Below are 13631 nucleotides of genomic sequence, written 5' to 3'. Positions count from 1 at the left end.
GATTTGAATTAGAACAGACTGCATTCAGGAAATCAGACCAGAAAAAAAAAAAAGTAGCAACATAAGTATACTATTTAGAAGTATAGGGGTAAGTACAAGAAGCTGAAATAAAGTGGTGGCCCTCTTGGGAGTGGGATAGTGTAAAGCAAAGAATTGCTGTTTGTAATTATAAGCTTTATAGTTCTGTGACTTTTCAAATTGTATATACATGAATTAGTTTGATAAAAAAAATTAAAAGTGGGAGGAAAATTGGTGTGAGAGAAGAAAACATCAAGTGTAAGGTGACAATGAATCATGTAAGTATAAATGACTTTAGATAACTGGACTAGAGCTGAGTAGTGAAGTGCCCAGAGACCGATGTATTTCCCAAATAAAAATTTATAGTGAAAAAAAATGAGGCAAGAACTAACCCTTGATAATCTCCCAAAATTAGGAAAGGAAGAACTGGAGAATCAAGCATAAAGAATAAACAGCAAGTGAGCTAAAAAAGTTAGGATACAATAGGTTATGGATTGAATTGTGTCCCCCAAAGATATCTGTCAATTTGGCTAGTCCATGATTCCCAGTATTGTGTGATTGTCCATCATTTTGTCATCCGATGTGATTTTCCTTTGTCTTGTAAATCCTACCTCTAAGGTGTTAATGAGGCAGGATTAGAGGCAGTTATGTTAATGAGGCAGGACTCAAACTACAAGATTAGGGTGTGTCTTAAATCCATCTCTTTTGAGATATAAGAGAAAAGCCAGGAGAGAGACAGCAGGACCTTATACCAACAAAAAAGTAGTGCCAGGAGCAGAGTGCGTCCTTTGGACCTGGGATCCCTGCGCTGAGAAACTTCTAGACCAGGGGACTAGGACTTCTAGACTACTAGATTATGAGCAAATAAACTTGTTTGTTAAAGCTATCCATTTGAGGTATTTCTGTTAAATAGCAGCACTAGATAATTAAGACAGAGTAGTATAGGATAAATCACACTACATGTTTTTGTGACATTAACTGGATCTAATAAGACTGATATGGAAATGACTGATTCAGGATAACATGATTTGCAATATATGTCCCAATTATGACTACACAGTGGTCAGGACTTAGCGCCACATCACAGAAGAAAAAACGTATACACATAGCCTAGAAAAATACTGATTTGTTTGAATGACTAGCTCCTTGAGAGACACTGTATTCTTTTATTGGTGTTTGTAAACTGTCCTGTTCTCTATTTAATTTTGTGCCTGCAACACCTGAATTCATTTTAGGGCTATGATTTATCATAAGTGGGTAATAAAAGGTCATAAGAATATACAAGAAGTATTCTGCTAATGATAGTGCTCGTGATGAGGGAAAAGAAAAGTCAATTCTCTTGAGCAAAAAGCTCAACTTAATTAAGTCTTTTGAAAGAAACAAAAGGAAATATGCTATCAGTTGTGCTACTAAACAAGGAAAATGCTCATAAAATAGAATTATCTTTCTGAAACAAATGATGGAGAAGAACATAGTAATAGGAACTTGTAGTTTATTTTATATCTACATATATCCTAGTCAAAAAGGCTCTTTTATGCTGAATCACTGACAGTCTCTAAATCACAAATGGCAGCTAAATAAAATTATATGTATGTCTGTGGGAGTGAGAACACACATACACAAACACACATTACAATGCTTGGCATATAGTAATGCTCAATGAATGTTTACCACCACTACTACCACCCTACCACCATGTAGAGGTATTAGTAATTACTTCAACTGGTTGTTTATTTTCCTGTTCCTTGATACACATATAATCATTAAGACTAATGTTGGACAGATCTACAAAGATTAAGATCATGGTTTTGCTCCCAACTGTAACATACAAAAGGGGAAAAAAGAAGAGATTTTCTTGAAGTTATTGGATAAATGTTACAGGTATGCAAAAAGTTATTGAATAGAGTCAATATTTTATGGCCTGTAAATTATACAATAAAGCTATTAGAAAAAAACTGTAGAAAAGAAAAATGACTCAAAGTGGAACAAATATGAGAGATGGAAGGCAGAGGAAAAGTGGAAGCACCATATGAGACGGTCTTCCACGAAGTACTTGAAAGATACTGACTCAGATGAGTCCTTTGGCCAGCCCTTACGTGATATCACTGGACCAGAATTGGTTGGTTGCTCTTCAGTCAGAAAGAAGGGGAAAAGACAAGGAAAAGTCAAGTCAGTTAGGGAGCAAGAACAGTTTAAACTGCATTCTCGTAGAATTCTGGCATTCTACAGTAAAAACTGAACATTCATGATGTTTCCCCAGTTTTATATAAAATGTTACTTTGATAACATCTCACCCAATCCAAAAATTTTTTCAATTTTATGGAATTTTTTTTTAACTTGAAAATATATCGCTTGTCTGCTGGCAAGTGCTACCAAAGATAAACATTAATTATTTAAGTGGTAAATTAACATCAACAGACAATCCTTAAAAATAATTTGCTTTTATCCCCATGGGCACGTGTACTTACAGTTATATTTTATGGCACATAAACAGAGTTAACATTGATAATCAACCTAAACATGGAATAACTAACTACAATTTTATGCAAAAATCACAGTTCATATCATATAATTAAACAAATTAGCAGTATATCATTATCTTCCACAGAGAATACCATGAATGCCAGGACTTCTCACCCCAAACTTGTTTAAGAACCACTGCCCTAGAAAACCAAACCCAAACTCGTTAACATAGACTGGATTCTGACTAACACTGACCCTATAAGACAGAGTAAAACTGCCCCACAGGGTTTCCAAGGCTGTAATCTTTACGGGAGCAGACTGCCACATCTTTCTCCCGAGAAGGCTGGTAGGTTCGAACCACCAACCGAGGAAAAACAGGGAGAACTGCCACAACCAAGTGCTTAACCATTGTGCCACCAGGGCTCCTCTCCACTGCCTTAGAGGTATTTATATTCCCTCTCAGAATTTCAGAGGCTTCCACAGTGGTTTGTACCTCTGGACTCAATGATTCTTACTTTAAGGTTTAAAAAAAAAAAAAAAAAAAAAAAAACCAGCACCCACAATTCCTGACTGTGGATACAATATCTTTAGCATGTTGTGACCAAGCTTCTAAGACAACAAAAATAAGATTTTAAGATTCTATAAACTTAGTATTTAATAATATAACTGTTTTCTATACATCTAATACTATTAGATATACCATCAAAAATTACTATAAAATATTCAGTTGAAAGACATATTTGTTTAAAAAAAAAAAAAAAAAGACGTTTGTTTTGCAGATTACCACGCCAGCTGAATCAGGATGATTGTTCTTGATTTCATATTCCAGCCTGTACAGAATGCAATCCAGATCAGAATCAGCTTTCTGGAACTAAAGATTAGCACAAATCATTATTTTGTGAAATAAAAGACACATTAATAATACTTTGATTATTATTTCTTTCCCCTTTATATTTTTTAGGACTTTAATAATAAATATGAGATATACACTCATTTTTAAAATGTGGAAATAAAAAAGCATATAAAACTTCTATCATAATAATCCCTATCCTCTAGTAAAAATCTTAAACTAACTTTTTGAAATAATATATTCCAGTCATTTCTTTATGTATCACTCTTAGATTTTGAACTAAAATTAAGATACTAAGTAGCCATTCTCTTATATGTCAATACAAAAAACTAATAATGACTTCAGGAATTCCCTAGGGCTGGGTGACACTCACAGTTAGGCAGTGTTTTTTCTACCTCTGACAGGAAATATGGTTTCAAGTCAAAACACAGAACAAATTGATTTTCAGGGGTACTCACTGTTACCATTATTTACCATCCCATTAAACAAAAGAGCTACAGATATATGCCACAGAGACCAAAATTAGAGGGCTTAGAGTCACAAATTATACAAGAAAAAATAAAAATAAAAAACTACCTATGGTAAAGGAATAGCAGTCTAAACAATCCTAACGTGTTGAACCTAGGTCCTAGCAGGAGACCTTGATCTGTAGCAGACCCCTAAGGAAGAGAAAAAAAGGAGAACTGCCACAAGCCATCAGGGATATAGGATAACTAAAATGGAGTGAAAAGTTACACGTGAAGTCAATATCTGGAATACAGTGCAGTTACTGAAAATGATGGTATACAAAGATTAACAACTATGCTGAGAAGGGCTTTCACTTTTAACTTCACATATATTTCTGTAGTACTTGTAATAAGTAGTTATTATTTGTTAAATTTTAAAAAAAAACTAATAGCACTGGGTATGGTATGACCCCTGTTTGTAAAATATGTGTGTACATATAGAAAAGTTGGAAAGGACATATATCAGAGTGTTTAAAGTAGCTTATCTCTAGTGCAGTATTATCGATAAATTATTCTTCATTTTTAGAAACTCTGCATCTGTGACATGATCTTATAGCACATAATACCTTGAATTTATCAGGGAAACAACTCTCTGGGCCTTAGAGCCTACTATGGAAGGCAAAACATGACTTCCTCAGAAATGGGCTCGCCTTCCTAGGCCAGAGCCTAGGAGACTCTTCGGTGAAGTTGAGATCTTACTATAAACTTCAGCTCTGGACTAAACATTGGTTCCTGAGGTTTTGAAGCCTTAGTGGGAAAGACAGAAAACAGAAGGAAAAAAAACTGTAAAAAGCACTTCTCAGGTTTAATAAGAAACAATTTTGATTATATAAAAGGTAAAGCAAGGGCCCTATTCTGGAATGCAGAGTAAGACAAAATGGTTCTCAGAAGTTAAAATGCTTCTAAGGTCAGAAGCGGTCATTGAACAGAATTTCAGAAATAGATAAACTAAAGGTTCCATCAGTAATAACTTCTTATCATGGGCCTAGATTATAATGGAATACCTTGCAATTACTAAAATCCTATTTTTATAACCAAAAACTTTTAGGGTAGATATAGAAGGAAAGAGGAAGCCAGTTTTTATTTTGAAAATATTTTCAAAGAGTCGGTATCAGATTTCCATCTCTAACTGCAGGGAGTTGCTGCAAGCTAGAAAAATAAACATTAGGTACTTAATTGCAAACTATGTTTAAAATGTTTTCCAAAAATGGAGGCTTATCATTTGTCATATTGAACACTAATGACCAAAGACCAGATGAGTTGCGAGACGACATCAAGGACATCATACATGAAGAAAGCAAAAGGTCATTATAAACACAGGAAAGAAAGAAAAGTCTAAAATGGATGTCAGAAGAGACTCTGAAACTTGCTCTTGAACACAGAATAGTTAAAGCAAATAGAAGAAATGATGAAGTAAAAGAGCTGAACAGAAGATTTCAAAGGGAGGCTCCAGAAGACAAAGTATTATAATGAAATATACATAGACCTGGAGTTAGAAAACCAAAAGGGAAGAACACGCTCAGCATTTCTCAAGCTGAAAGAACTGAAGATGATGGAAAGAATACTGAGTCACTGTACAGAAAAGAATTGTCAACATGCAACCATTTTAGGAGGTAGCATATGATCAAGAACCGATGGTACTGAAGAAAAAAGTCCAAGCTGCACTGAAGGCATGGAATATCAACTGAGATGTTTCAACAAACAATGCAATGCTGGAAATACTCACTCCTCTATGCCAAGAAACGTGGAAGACAGCTACCTGGCCAACCGACTGGAAGAGACCCAGATTTGTGCCCATTCCAAAGAAAGGATTTCCAACAGAATGTGGAAATTACTGAACAATATCATTAATATCACACACAAGTAAAATTCTGCTGAAGATAATTAAAAAATGGTTACAGCAGTAACGTTGACAGGGAACTGCCATAAATTCAAGCCAGATTCAGAAGAAGATGTGGAACGAGGGATATCACTGCTGATGTAAGATGGATCTTGGCTGAAAGCAGAGAATACCAGAAAGAGGTTTACCTGTGTTTTACTGACTATGCAAAGGCATTCGACTGTACGGATTATAACAAATTATGGATAACACTGCGAAGAATGGGAATTCCAGAACACTTAATTGTGCTCATGAGGAACCTGCACAATGTGTGGTTTAAAATCAGGAAAGGTGTGTGTCAGGGTTGTATCCTTTCACCATACTTATTCAATCTGTATGTTGAGCAGATAATCCCAGAAACTGGACTACATGAAGAAGAACACGGCATCAGGATTAGATGAAGACTCATTAACAACCTGCAATATGCAGATGCCACAACCTTGCTTGCTGAAAGTGAAGAGGACTTGAGGCACTTAACTGCTAAAGATCAAAGACTACATACAGCCTTCATTATGGATTATATCTCAACATAAAGAAAACGAAAACACTCACAATTGGACCAATAAGCAACATCATGATAAATGGAAAAAATACTGAAGCTGTCAAGGATTTCATTTTACTTCGATCGACAATCAACGCCCATGGAAGCAGCAGATAAGAAATCAAATGACATATTGCATTGGGCAAATCTAATGCAAAAGACCTCTTTAAAGCATTAAAAAGCAAAGATGTCACTTTGAGGACTAGGTGCACCTGACCCAAGCCATGGTATTTTCAATAGACTCATATGTATGTGAAAGCGGGACAGTGAATAAGGAAGACCAAAGAATCAATGCCTTTGAATTATGGTGTTGGTGAAGAATATTGAATATACCATGGACTGCTAGAAAAATGAACAAATCTGTCTTGGAAGAAGTACAGCCAGAATGCTCCTTAGAAGCAAGGATGGCAAGAGACTTCCTCTCACGTACTTTGGACATGTTATCAGGAGGGACCAGTCCCTGGAGGAGGACATCATGCTTGGAAAAGTAGAGGGTCATCGCAAAAGAGGAAGACCCTCAACGAAATGGACTGACACAGTGGCTGCAACAATGGGCTCAACCATAGCAACGATTGTGAGGGTGGCTCAGGACTCACCAGTGTTTCATTCTGTTGTACACAGGGTTGCTGAGTTGGAAGCAATGCGATGGCACCTAAGAACAACAACATACATATATATACACACACACATATATATAGTAATTATTAGTATTTAGAAGTCTAATTATTAATTTAACCATAACATCTAACAAGTATATAAGACACTGATAATCACTATATGTGTATATATGTGTGTGTTTATATGTGTGTATTATATATATACTTATGTATCTGTATATAAAGAAATTCCTTTCAGGGGACATCTAAGTCAATTGGCATAACAAAGTTTATTAAGAAAATGTTCTGCATCCCACTTTGGTGAGTGGTGTCTGGGATCTTAAAAGCTAGTGAGCGGCCATCTAAGATGCATCAATTGGTCCCAACCCACCTGGAGCAAAGGAGAATGAAGAACACCAAAGACACAAGGAAAGTATTAGCCCAGGAAACAGAAAGAGCCACATAAACCAGAGACTTCATCAGCCTGAGACCAGAAAAACTAGATGGTGCCCGGCTACCACCAATGACTGCCCTGATAGGGAACACAACAGAGTCCCCGCTGGAGCAGGAGAAAAGTCGGGTACAGAACTCAAATTCTAGTAAAAAGACCAGACTTAATGGTTTGATTGAGACTGGAGGGACCCCGGAAGACATGACCCCCGGACTCTCTGTTAGCACAAAACTAAAACCATTCCCGAGGCCAACTCTTCAGACAAAGATTAGACTGCACTATGGGACATAAAACGATACTCATGAAGAGTGTGCTTCTTAGCTCAAGTAGACACATGAGACTAAAGGGGCAGCTCCTGTCCAGAGGCGAGATGAGAAGGCAGAGAGGGTCAGGAGCTGGTTGAATGGACACAGGAAATCTGGGGTGAAAAGGAGGAGTGTGCTGTCACAGTATCGGGAGAGCAACCAGGGTCACATAACAATGTATGTATAAATTTTCGTATGTGAGACTAACTTAAATTGTAAACTTTCACTTAAAGCACAACAATACAATAAAATAAATTCCTGTTGGCATAATTTCCCATATTAGACTATTAGAATATGCTCAGTGATTACTGTTTCCTTAAAAAAAAAAAAAGAAAAGGTGGACTAATCTATATAACATGTGAGTAGAGAGAATGGGGAAGGGAGCAAGAAAATCAGCAAATCAAAATAAACAAAGGGTCTAAGCACTCAAGACCTGATTATCTTTGTTTTGTTTTAATTATTGAAATAGACTATAATTTCAAGGTCTTACATAAGATTCTAAAGCACAATTTTAAATAAGTTTTAAAGTTTATCTTAGTCATTTGAAAGTTACCACAAAATTCTTAAGATTATAGGATTTGTGGCTTCAAAGCTACCTTAAAACAGAATCTACATTTTAGGACCCCTAAGCCTGTTCATAGGCGCCCTGGTGGTACAATGGTTAAGAGCTCAGCTGCTAACCAAAAAGGTCAGCAGTTTGAATCCACCAGCCCCTCCTTGGAAACCCTATGTGGCAGTTCTACTCTGTCCTATAGGGTCACTATGAGTCAGAATCAACTCAAAGGCAACAGGTAACAGGTAAAGCCTGTTTATAAGGAGTCCTAGTGGCACAGTGGTTAAGCACCGGGCTGCTAACCGAAAGGCGGCAGTTTGAACACACCCGCTGCTCAGCAGGAGAAAGATGTGGCAGTCTGCTTCAGCCTTGGAAACCCATCATCAGAAACCCTATGGGGCAGTTCCACTCTGTCCTATAGGGTCACTATGAGTCGGAATCGTCTCGACAGCAGTGGGTTTAGTTATGAAACAGCAATTCTTAAGCCTGTGTTTTTTAACTTAATATTTTAGTTCTGCTTATAGTTTAACTAGGATTATCCCACAGTCCTTTCAACAATGTGTTCTTTTACAAGAAGACTGTTTTCAGCTACAGCTTCCTGTGATACCTGGGAGCCCACAATGTATTAATCATCAAATGGTACCAAAAAGAAGTGGTTCCTGCTTTTAAGTAACTTAAAATTAATAAGATTCCAAAGAGTTCTCTTTCAATCAGTGGTATGCAAGAGCCGGCTAAATTTTCAAGATTTTTTTGCAAGTCAATTGTTAAACATACCCATCATTAAAAATTAAATTGTATTAATTTACAATTTAATAAGTCATTAAAAACAAAGATAATATACCAAACCTACTGCTGTCAAGTCGATTCCGATTCATGGCAAACTCATGTGTATCACAGTAGAACTGTACTCCATTGGGTTTTCAATGGCTGTAATATTACAGAACAGATTGCCAGGCCTTTCTTCAGAGATGCCACTGAGTGGATTCAAACCACAAATCTTTTGGTTAGTAGCCAAGTTCAAAGCATTTGCACCACCAAGAGAACCTCAACAAAAATAATACAGACTCAAAAATCATCATATCCTAATCATTTTACATTTTACTATTACCTATGCTCTTGAGGTTATTTATGTCTTTTTATCTGTACAGTGGAAATACTATATAATGGTGTGCTACTATGGATCTCTTCCCAACTCTACTTTCAATGGCATCATGCTGGTAGCTTGAAATTGACCAGAGTGGAAGTTTTTATACCAGGGAAATTGGCTAGGGAATAAGCAGGTGACTAAAAAGGAAAAAGGATACCAATGCAATGTTTAGAGATAGAAAAACAATTTTAAGATTCTCTGATCTGAACCCTTCATTTTACAAATGAGGAAATAGGCTAAGTTACTTGCCTCTAGCTCTATTTTCATTACTCCAAGTTTGTTACAGAGTTAGACCAAAGTTATACATGACATCAAGAAGCCCTGGTGGCACAACAGTTAAACGTTAGACTGCTAACCCAAAGGCTGGTGGTTCAAACCCAGCCAGCAGCTCCACAGGAGAAAAGACCTGGCAATTTGCTTCCATAAAGACTACAGCCAAAAAAACCCTATAGGGCAGTTCTACTCTGTCAACATGGGGTCACTATGAGTTAAAAATCAACTCAACAGCACCTAACAATACGTGACATCAAAGCCAATAACAGTCATATAGACGGAATAAAAAAAGTAAATTATTTACCTAAAATTAAATCGTTTTTTAAAAGTTTTAAATCTACTATCACTAAAATGTAAAGTTAGTCAATTAAACATTCCTTCTGAACACAACCTGGTAGGATGGTACAGGAAAATAAAAAAGGAATTGGTATACTTGGGTTCTAGCCCTGGTATCACTAATGAAGCTCTGTGACCTTAGGTAAATCCCTCATCTCTCTGAGTGTCTCCTATTAAATGAGAAGAGTTGGAATCTAAGGCCCCTTTCAACACTGAAATTTTACGATTCCAACTCACAGCAACAACCCTATAGGACAAAGTAGAACTGCCCCATAGGGTTTCCAAGTAGCAGCTAGTGGATTCAAGCTACCGACCTTTTGGTTAGCAGCTGAGTTCTTAACCACTGCACCATCAGGGCTCCTATTCTTTCATTATACTACTACAAATAAACCCAAGTTTAATTTATCAAATATTAAAACTTGAAAAAGATTAATTGTTGCCTTCTAATAAATTAAACTTGACATTCCAACCCCAGATTTCTATATTCATAGTGAAAACTAGATTCTACTATTTGTTTTCTTCCTAAGCAAAGATAACCATTGCTTCAGTTTCAGCTACATAGTTTCTGTAGCCTGCCCATTGTTCTTCCCAAACACTAAAACCCTATAAGCAATATTGCACTACTCAGAACTATTTACACAGCAGAGACAATATCGATAGGGTTCTAGGATCTGGTAATAAACAGGAATTTTTTTAGTTACAGGGTAGAAAATTTACCGACCAAATATGACGGTTTCCAAAACTCATTATCATCTGATTAAAGGAGCAAATTGATACTGATACACTTCATTCACAGCCCTCCCTAGCTATAAGTTAGCCTCCTGGAAGCCTTGTAAAACAGTGATGTTATTGTTTAACTAATGTTAGTTACCTATATTATTTTTGGGGGTATTAAAATATTTAAAATGAGAGCAATTCTACTCTGCACATATGGGGTCACCATGAGTTGAACTGACTTGATGGCAACTAACAACAACAATGTAACCCTTGATACCACAACCAGACAATATAACAAGAAAATATTCAAAATGACACAAGTGATTTTTTTTAAAGCCTGAGACACAACTAAATATTCTTATTTCAGAAACTACATAGTTTTCTCTCAAATCAAAAATAAGAATAAAGGGGGAACATTTTATACCTATCCAAAGGGTGACATATAAAATATGTAATTTATCTGGGAAAAGACCATGGAAATTCACATTAAAGCACCCCAATTTACGTTCTGCCAAGTGGACATCCTGTGAAGTGGACTGGGACTGTAAAGATACTGCACATATGGGAAAACAAATAATTTAGGAAATAAATTTGAGTTTTAGAGAGCATAGTACATATTTCATAAGCACGTAATTGTCTATTGTACTAGTTTTTAATATGACCAGCTTAATGCTTTATGTGTGGAGACATGGGTGGTTCAGTGGTAGATTTCTTGTCTTCCATGAGGGAGACCCAGGTTTGATTCCCTGCCAATGCACCTCATGCAGAACCACCATGTGTCAGGGGAGGCTTGGGTGTTGCTTTGATGCTGAACAGGTTTCAGCGGAGCTTCCAGACTAAGACAGACTAGAAAGAAAAGCCTGGTGATCTACTGCCAAAAATCAGCCAGTGAATACCCTATAGATCACAACAGTTTGATCAGCAAGGGATTGTGGGGATGGCACAGGACTGAGTGTTTACTTCTGTTGTGCATGGGCTTATCATGAGGTAGTAGGTGACTCAATGGCAGCTAAGAACAATTCTTTAAGTAGGAAGTCCCTGAGTATGCAGCTGAAAGGTTGGAAGTTCAAGTCCACCCAGGGGCACATCAAAAGGAAGGCCTGGCAATCTACTTCCAGAAAAACCAGCCATTGAAAATCCTATGGAGCACAGTTCTACTCTGACATACATGGATTCACCCTGAGTCAGAACTGACTTGAGTGAGGGCATCTGGGTTTTTTTCTGGTTTAATGCTTTAAGTCAAAGGCACCTTGTATTACAGACTACTCAACTATTTAGCAGCAAGGAGAGAATACAGTTGCAGTCCCTGGTTTAAAAACATTTTCTTTACAAACAATCCAGAGCGCTGGTGGCGCAGTGGTTAAGAGCACAGCTGCTAACCAAAAGGTCAGCAGTTCGAATCCACCACGCTCTTTGGAAACCCTATGGGGCAGTTCTACTCTGTCCTATAGGGTTGCTATGAGTCAGAATCGACTCAACAGCAGTGGGTTACAAACAATGCATAGATACTCACTTTGACAGTGAGAATCCCCTACAAAAGGACCAGCACTCTTAAAGCTTCAAACACATCCTCTTGTGAGACACCTTGTCTCAAACACATCAACCCACAGGGAGCTGAAAGGGAAAAAATATGACAGTCCTACCTACGGTGGGGCTTTAACTGAGCTAAGACACAGATACCTAAAGGTTTGTTTTGGAGTAAACTAGGCTTAGAAATGCATTTCCCATAAAAATGTTGTTTTAAGGGAGAATTAGGTATCTTACTACTCCCAGTACTATAGTTCAGCTATATTATTAACCAAAAAATCTACTTAAAAGTGCCTGTTAACATTCTCTTCTCTCCAATGCAGATTTAGAAATAGCTTTATCTATTATTGGACCTTGTTCATGACTCCGTTTTACTATTTCTTGCATAGCATTATAATCAATCATTTGTTTGCCTAGTAGTGTCACTACTTGATTTCACACTCTGTGCTTACAACAGCCCTGTCTTTTAATTTTTATATCCCTAGTTTTTAATATACAGCCTGATGATCAATGACAGAAGTGAATAGATAAAAGAACATTCATTCATTTGTAAAAACAAACAGCCTGGGCACCCAATCGTACTTTAAAGCCTGTTTCAAGGAGGAATATTGTAAGTTCCCAACAAGCTGAGGGCCACCTATGATGTCTACACATGAAAATTGGTTTTTGTAGATTTCTACCGGAGTATTTTGGCTATTATCCATTCTCTCTTCCAGACAGAACAAACGTGTGTCTATGTTTGTCTGAAAAAGATAAGAAGTAATATGCATAAGTACCAGGTTTACAGATATGTTATTTCAGTCAAATAGCAACAGCAAAGCGGAAGAAAGTGAGCAGAAACTGCAGATTCATCAGTTGGCAATCTTCAGGTTTTTATGGAATAATTGTTAGAAGGGTAGTACACATGAGCCCCATCATCTAAAGTCTGGTTTCATCAGTTGAAGCAGTCTACTTAGCTCTTGTCCTTTATACAGTGAAAAATACTTTTTAAAATGTTTTCAGGTGATATTTGTCACAGTGGGATTCTAGGTCATTTAATTGTGCTATAGCCATATGTCATAGATTAAGTTGTGTCTCCCAAAAATGTGTGTACTAATTTGGCTGGGCCATGATTCCCAGAATTGTGTGGTTGGCCTCCATTTTGTGATTGTAATTTATGTTAAAGAGGATTAGGGTGGGATTGTAACACCACCCTTACCCAGGTCTCATCCCTGATCCAGTGTAAAGGGAGTTTCCCTGGGGTGTGGCCTGCACCACCTTTTATCTCTCAAGAGATAAAGGGAAAGGGAAGCAAGCAGAGTTGGGGACCTCATGCCATCAAGAAAGCAGTGCCGGGAGCAGAGCGCGTCCTTTGGACTGGGGTCCCTGCGCCGAGAAGCTCCTAGTCCGGGGGAACACTGATGAGAAGGCAGAGAAAGAGAAAGCCTTCCCCTGGAGCTGACACCCTGAATTTGGACTTTTAGCCTACT

The 13631-nt window shown here is 37.3% G+C and overlaps 1 protein-coding gene across 3 annotated transcripts in view; it reads right to left on the bottom strand.

Moving 5' to 3' along the window:
• Nucleotides 1-13631, bottom strand: part of SKA2 (spindle and kinetochore associated complex subunit 2) — a 32478-nt gene that overhangs the window by 9096 nt on the left and 9751 nt on the right. Inside the window, exons 1-2 of one of the 3 annotated variants that reach the window (XM_023732714.1) lie at nucleotides 6854-7097; nucleotides 3266-3352 (exon numbers count right to left, since the gene is read on the bottom strand). The exons of 1 other annotated variant lie outside the window; for it this stretch is intronic. In XM_023732714.1, the coding sequence (XP_023588482.1) occupies nucleotides 3266-3352; nucleotides 6854-6925 (159 nt within the window). In that variant the 5' untranslated portion in view covers nucleotides 6926-7097. Of the gene's footprint in view, nucleotides 1-3265; nucleotides 3353-6853; nucleotides 7098-13631 lie in introns of those variants that run through there. One more of the 3 variants, XM_023732715.1, reaches the window with a different exon arrangement.

Source organism: Trichechus manatus, unplaced genomic scaffold, assembly GCF_000243295.1.
Source record: "Trichechus manatus latirostris isolate Lorelei unplaced genomic scaffold, TriManLat1.0 scaffold00054, whole genome shotgun sequence".
NCBI lineage: Eukaryota > Metazoa > Chordata > Mammalia > Sirenia > Trichechidae > Trichechus > Trichechus manatus.
This window is presented reverse-complemented; position numbering and strand designations above follow the sequence as displayed.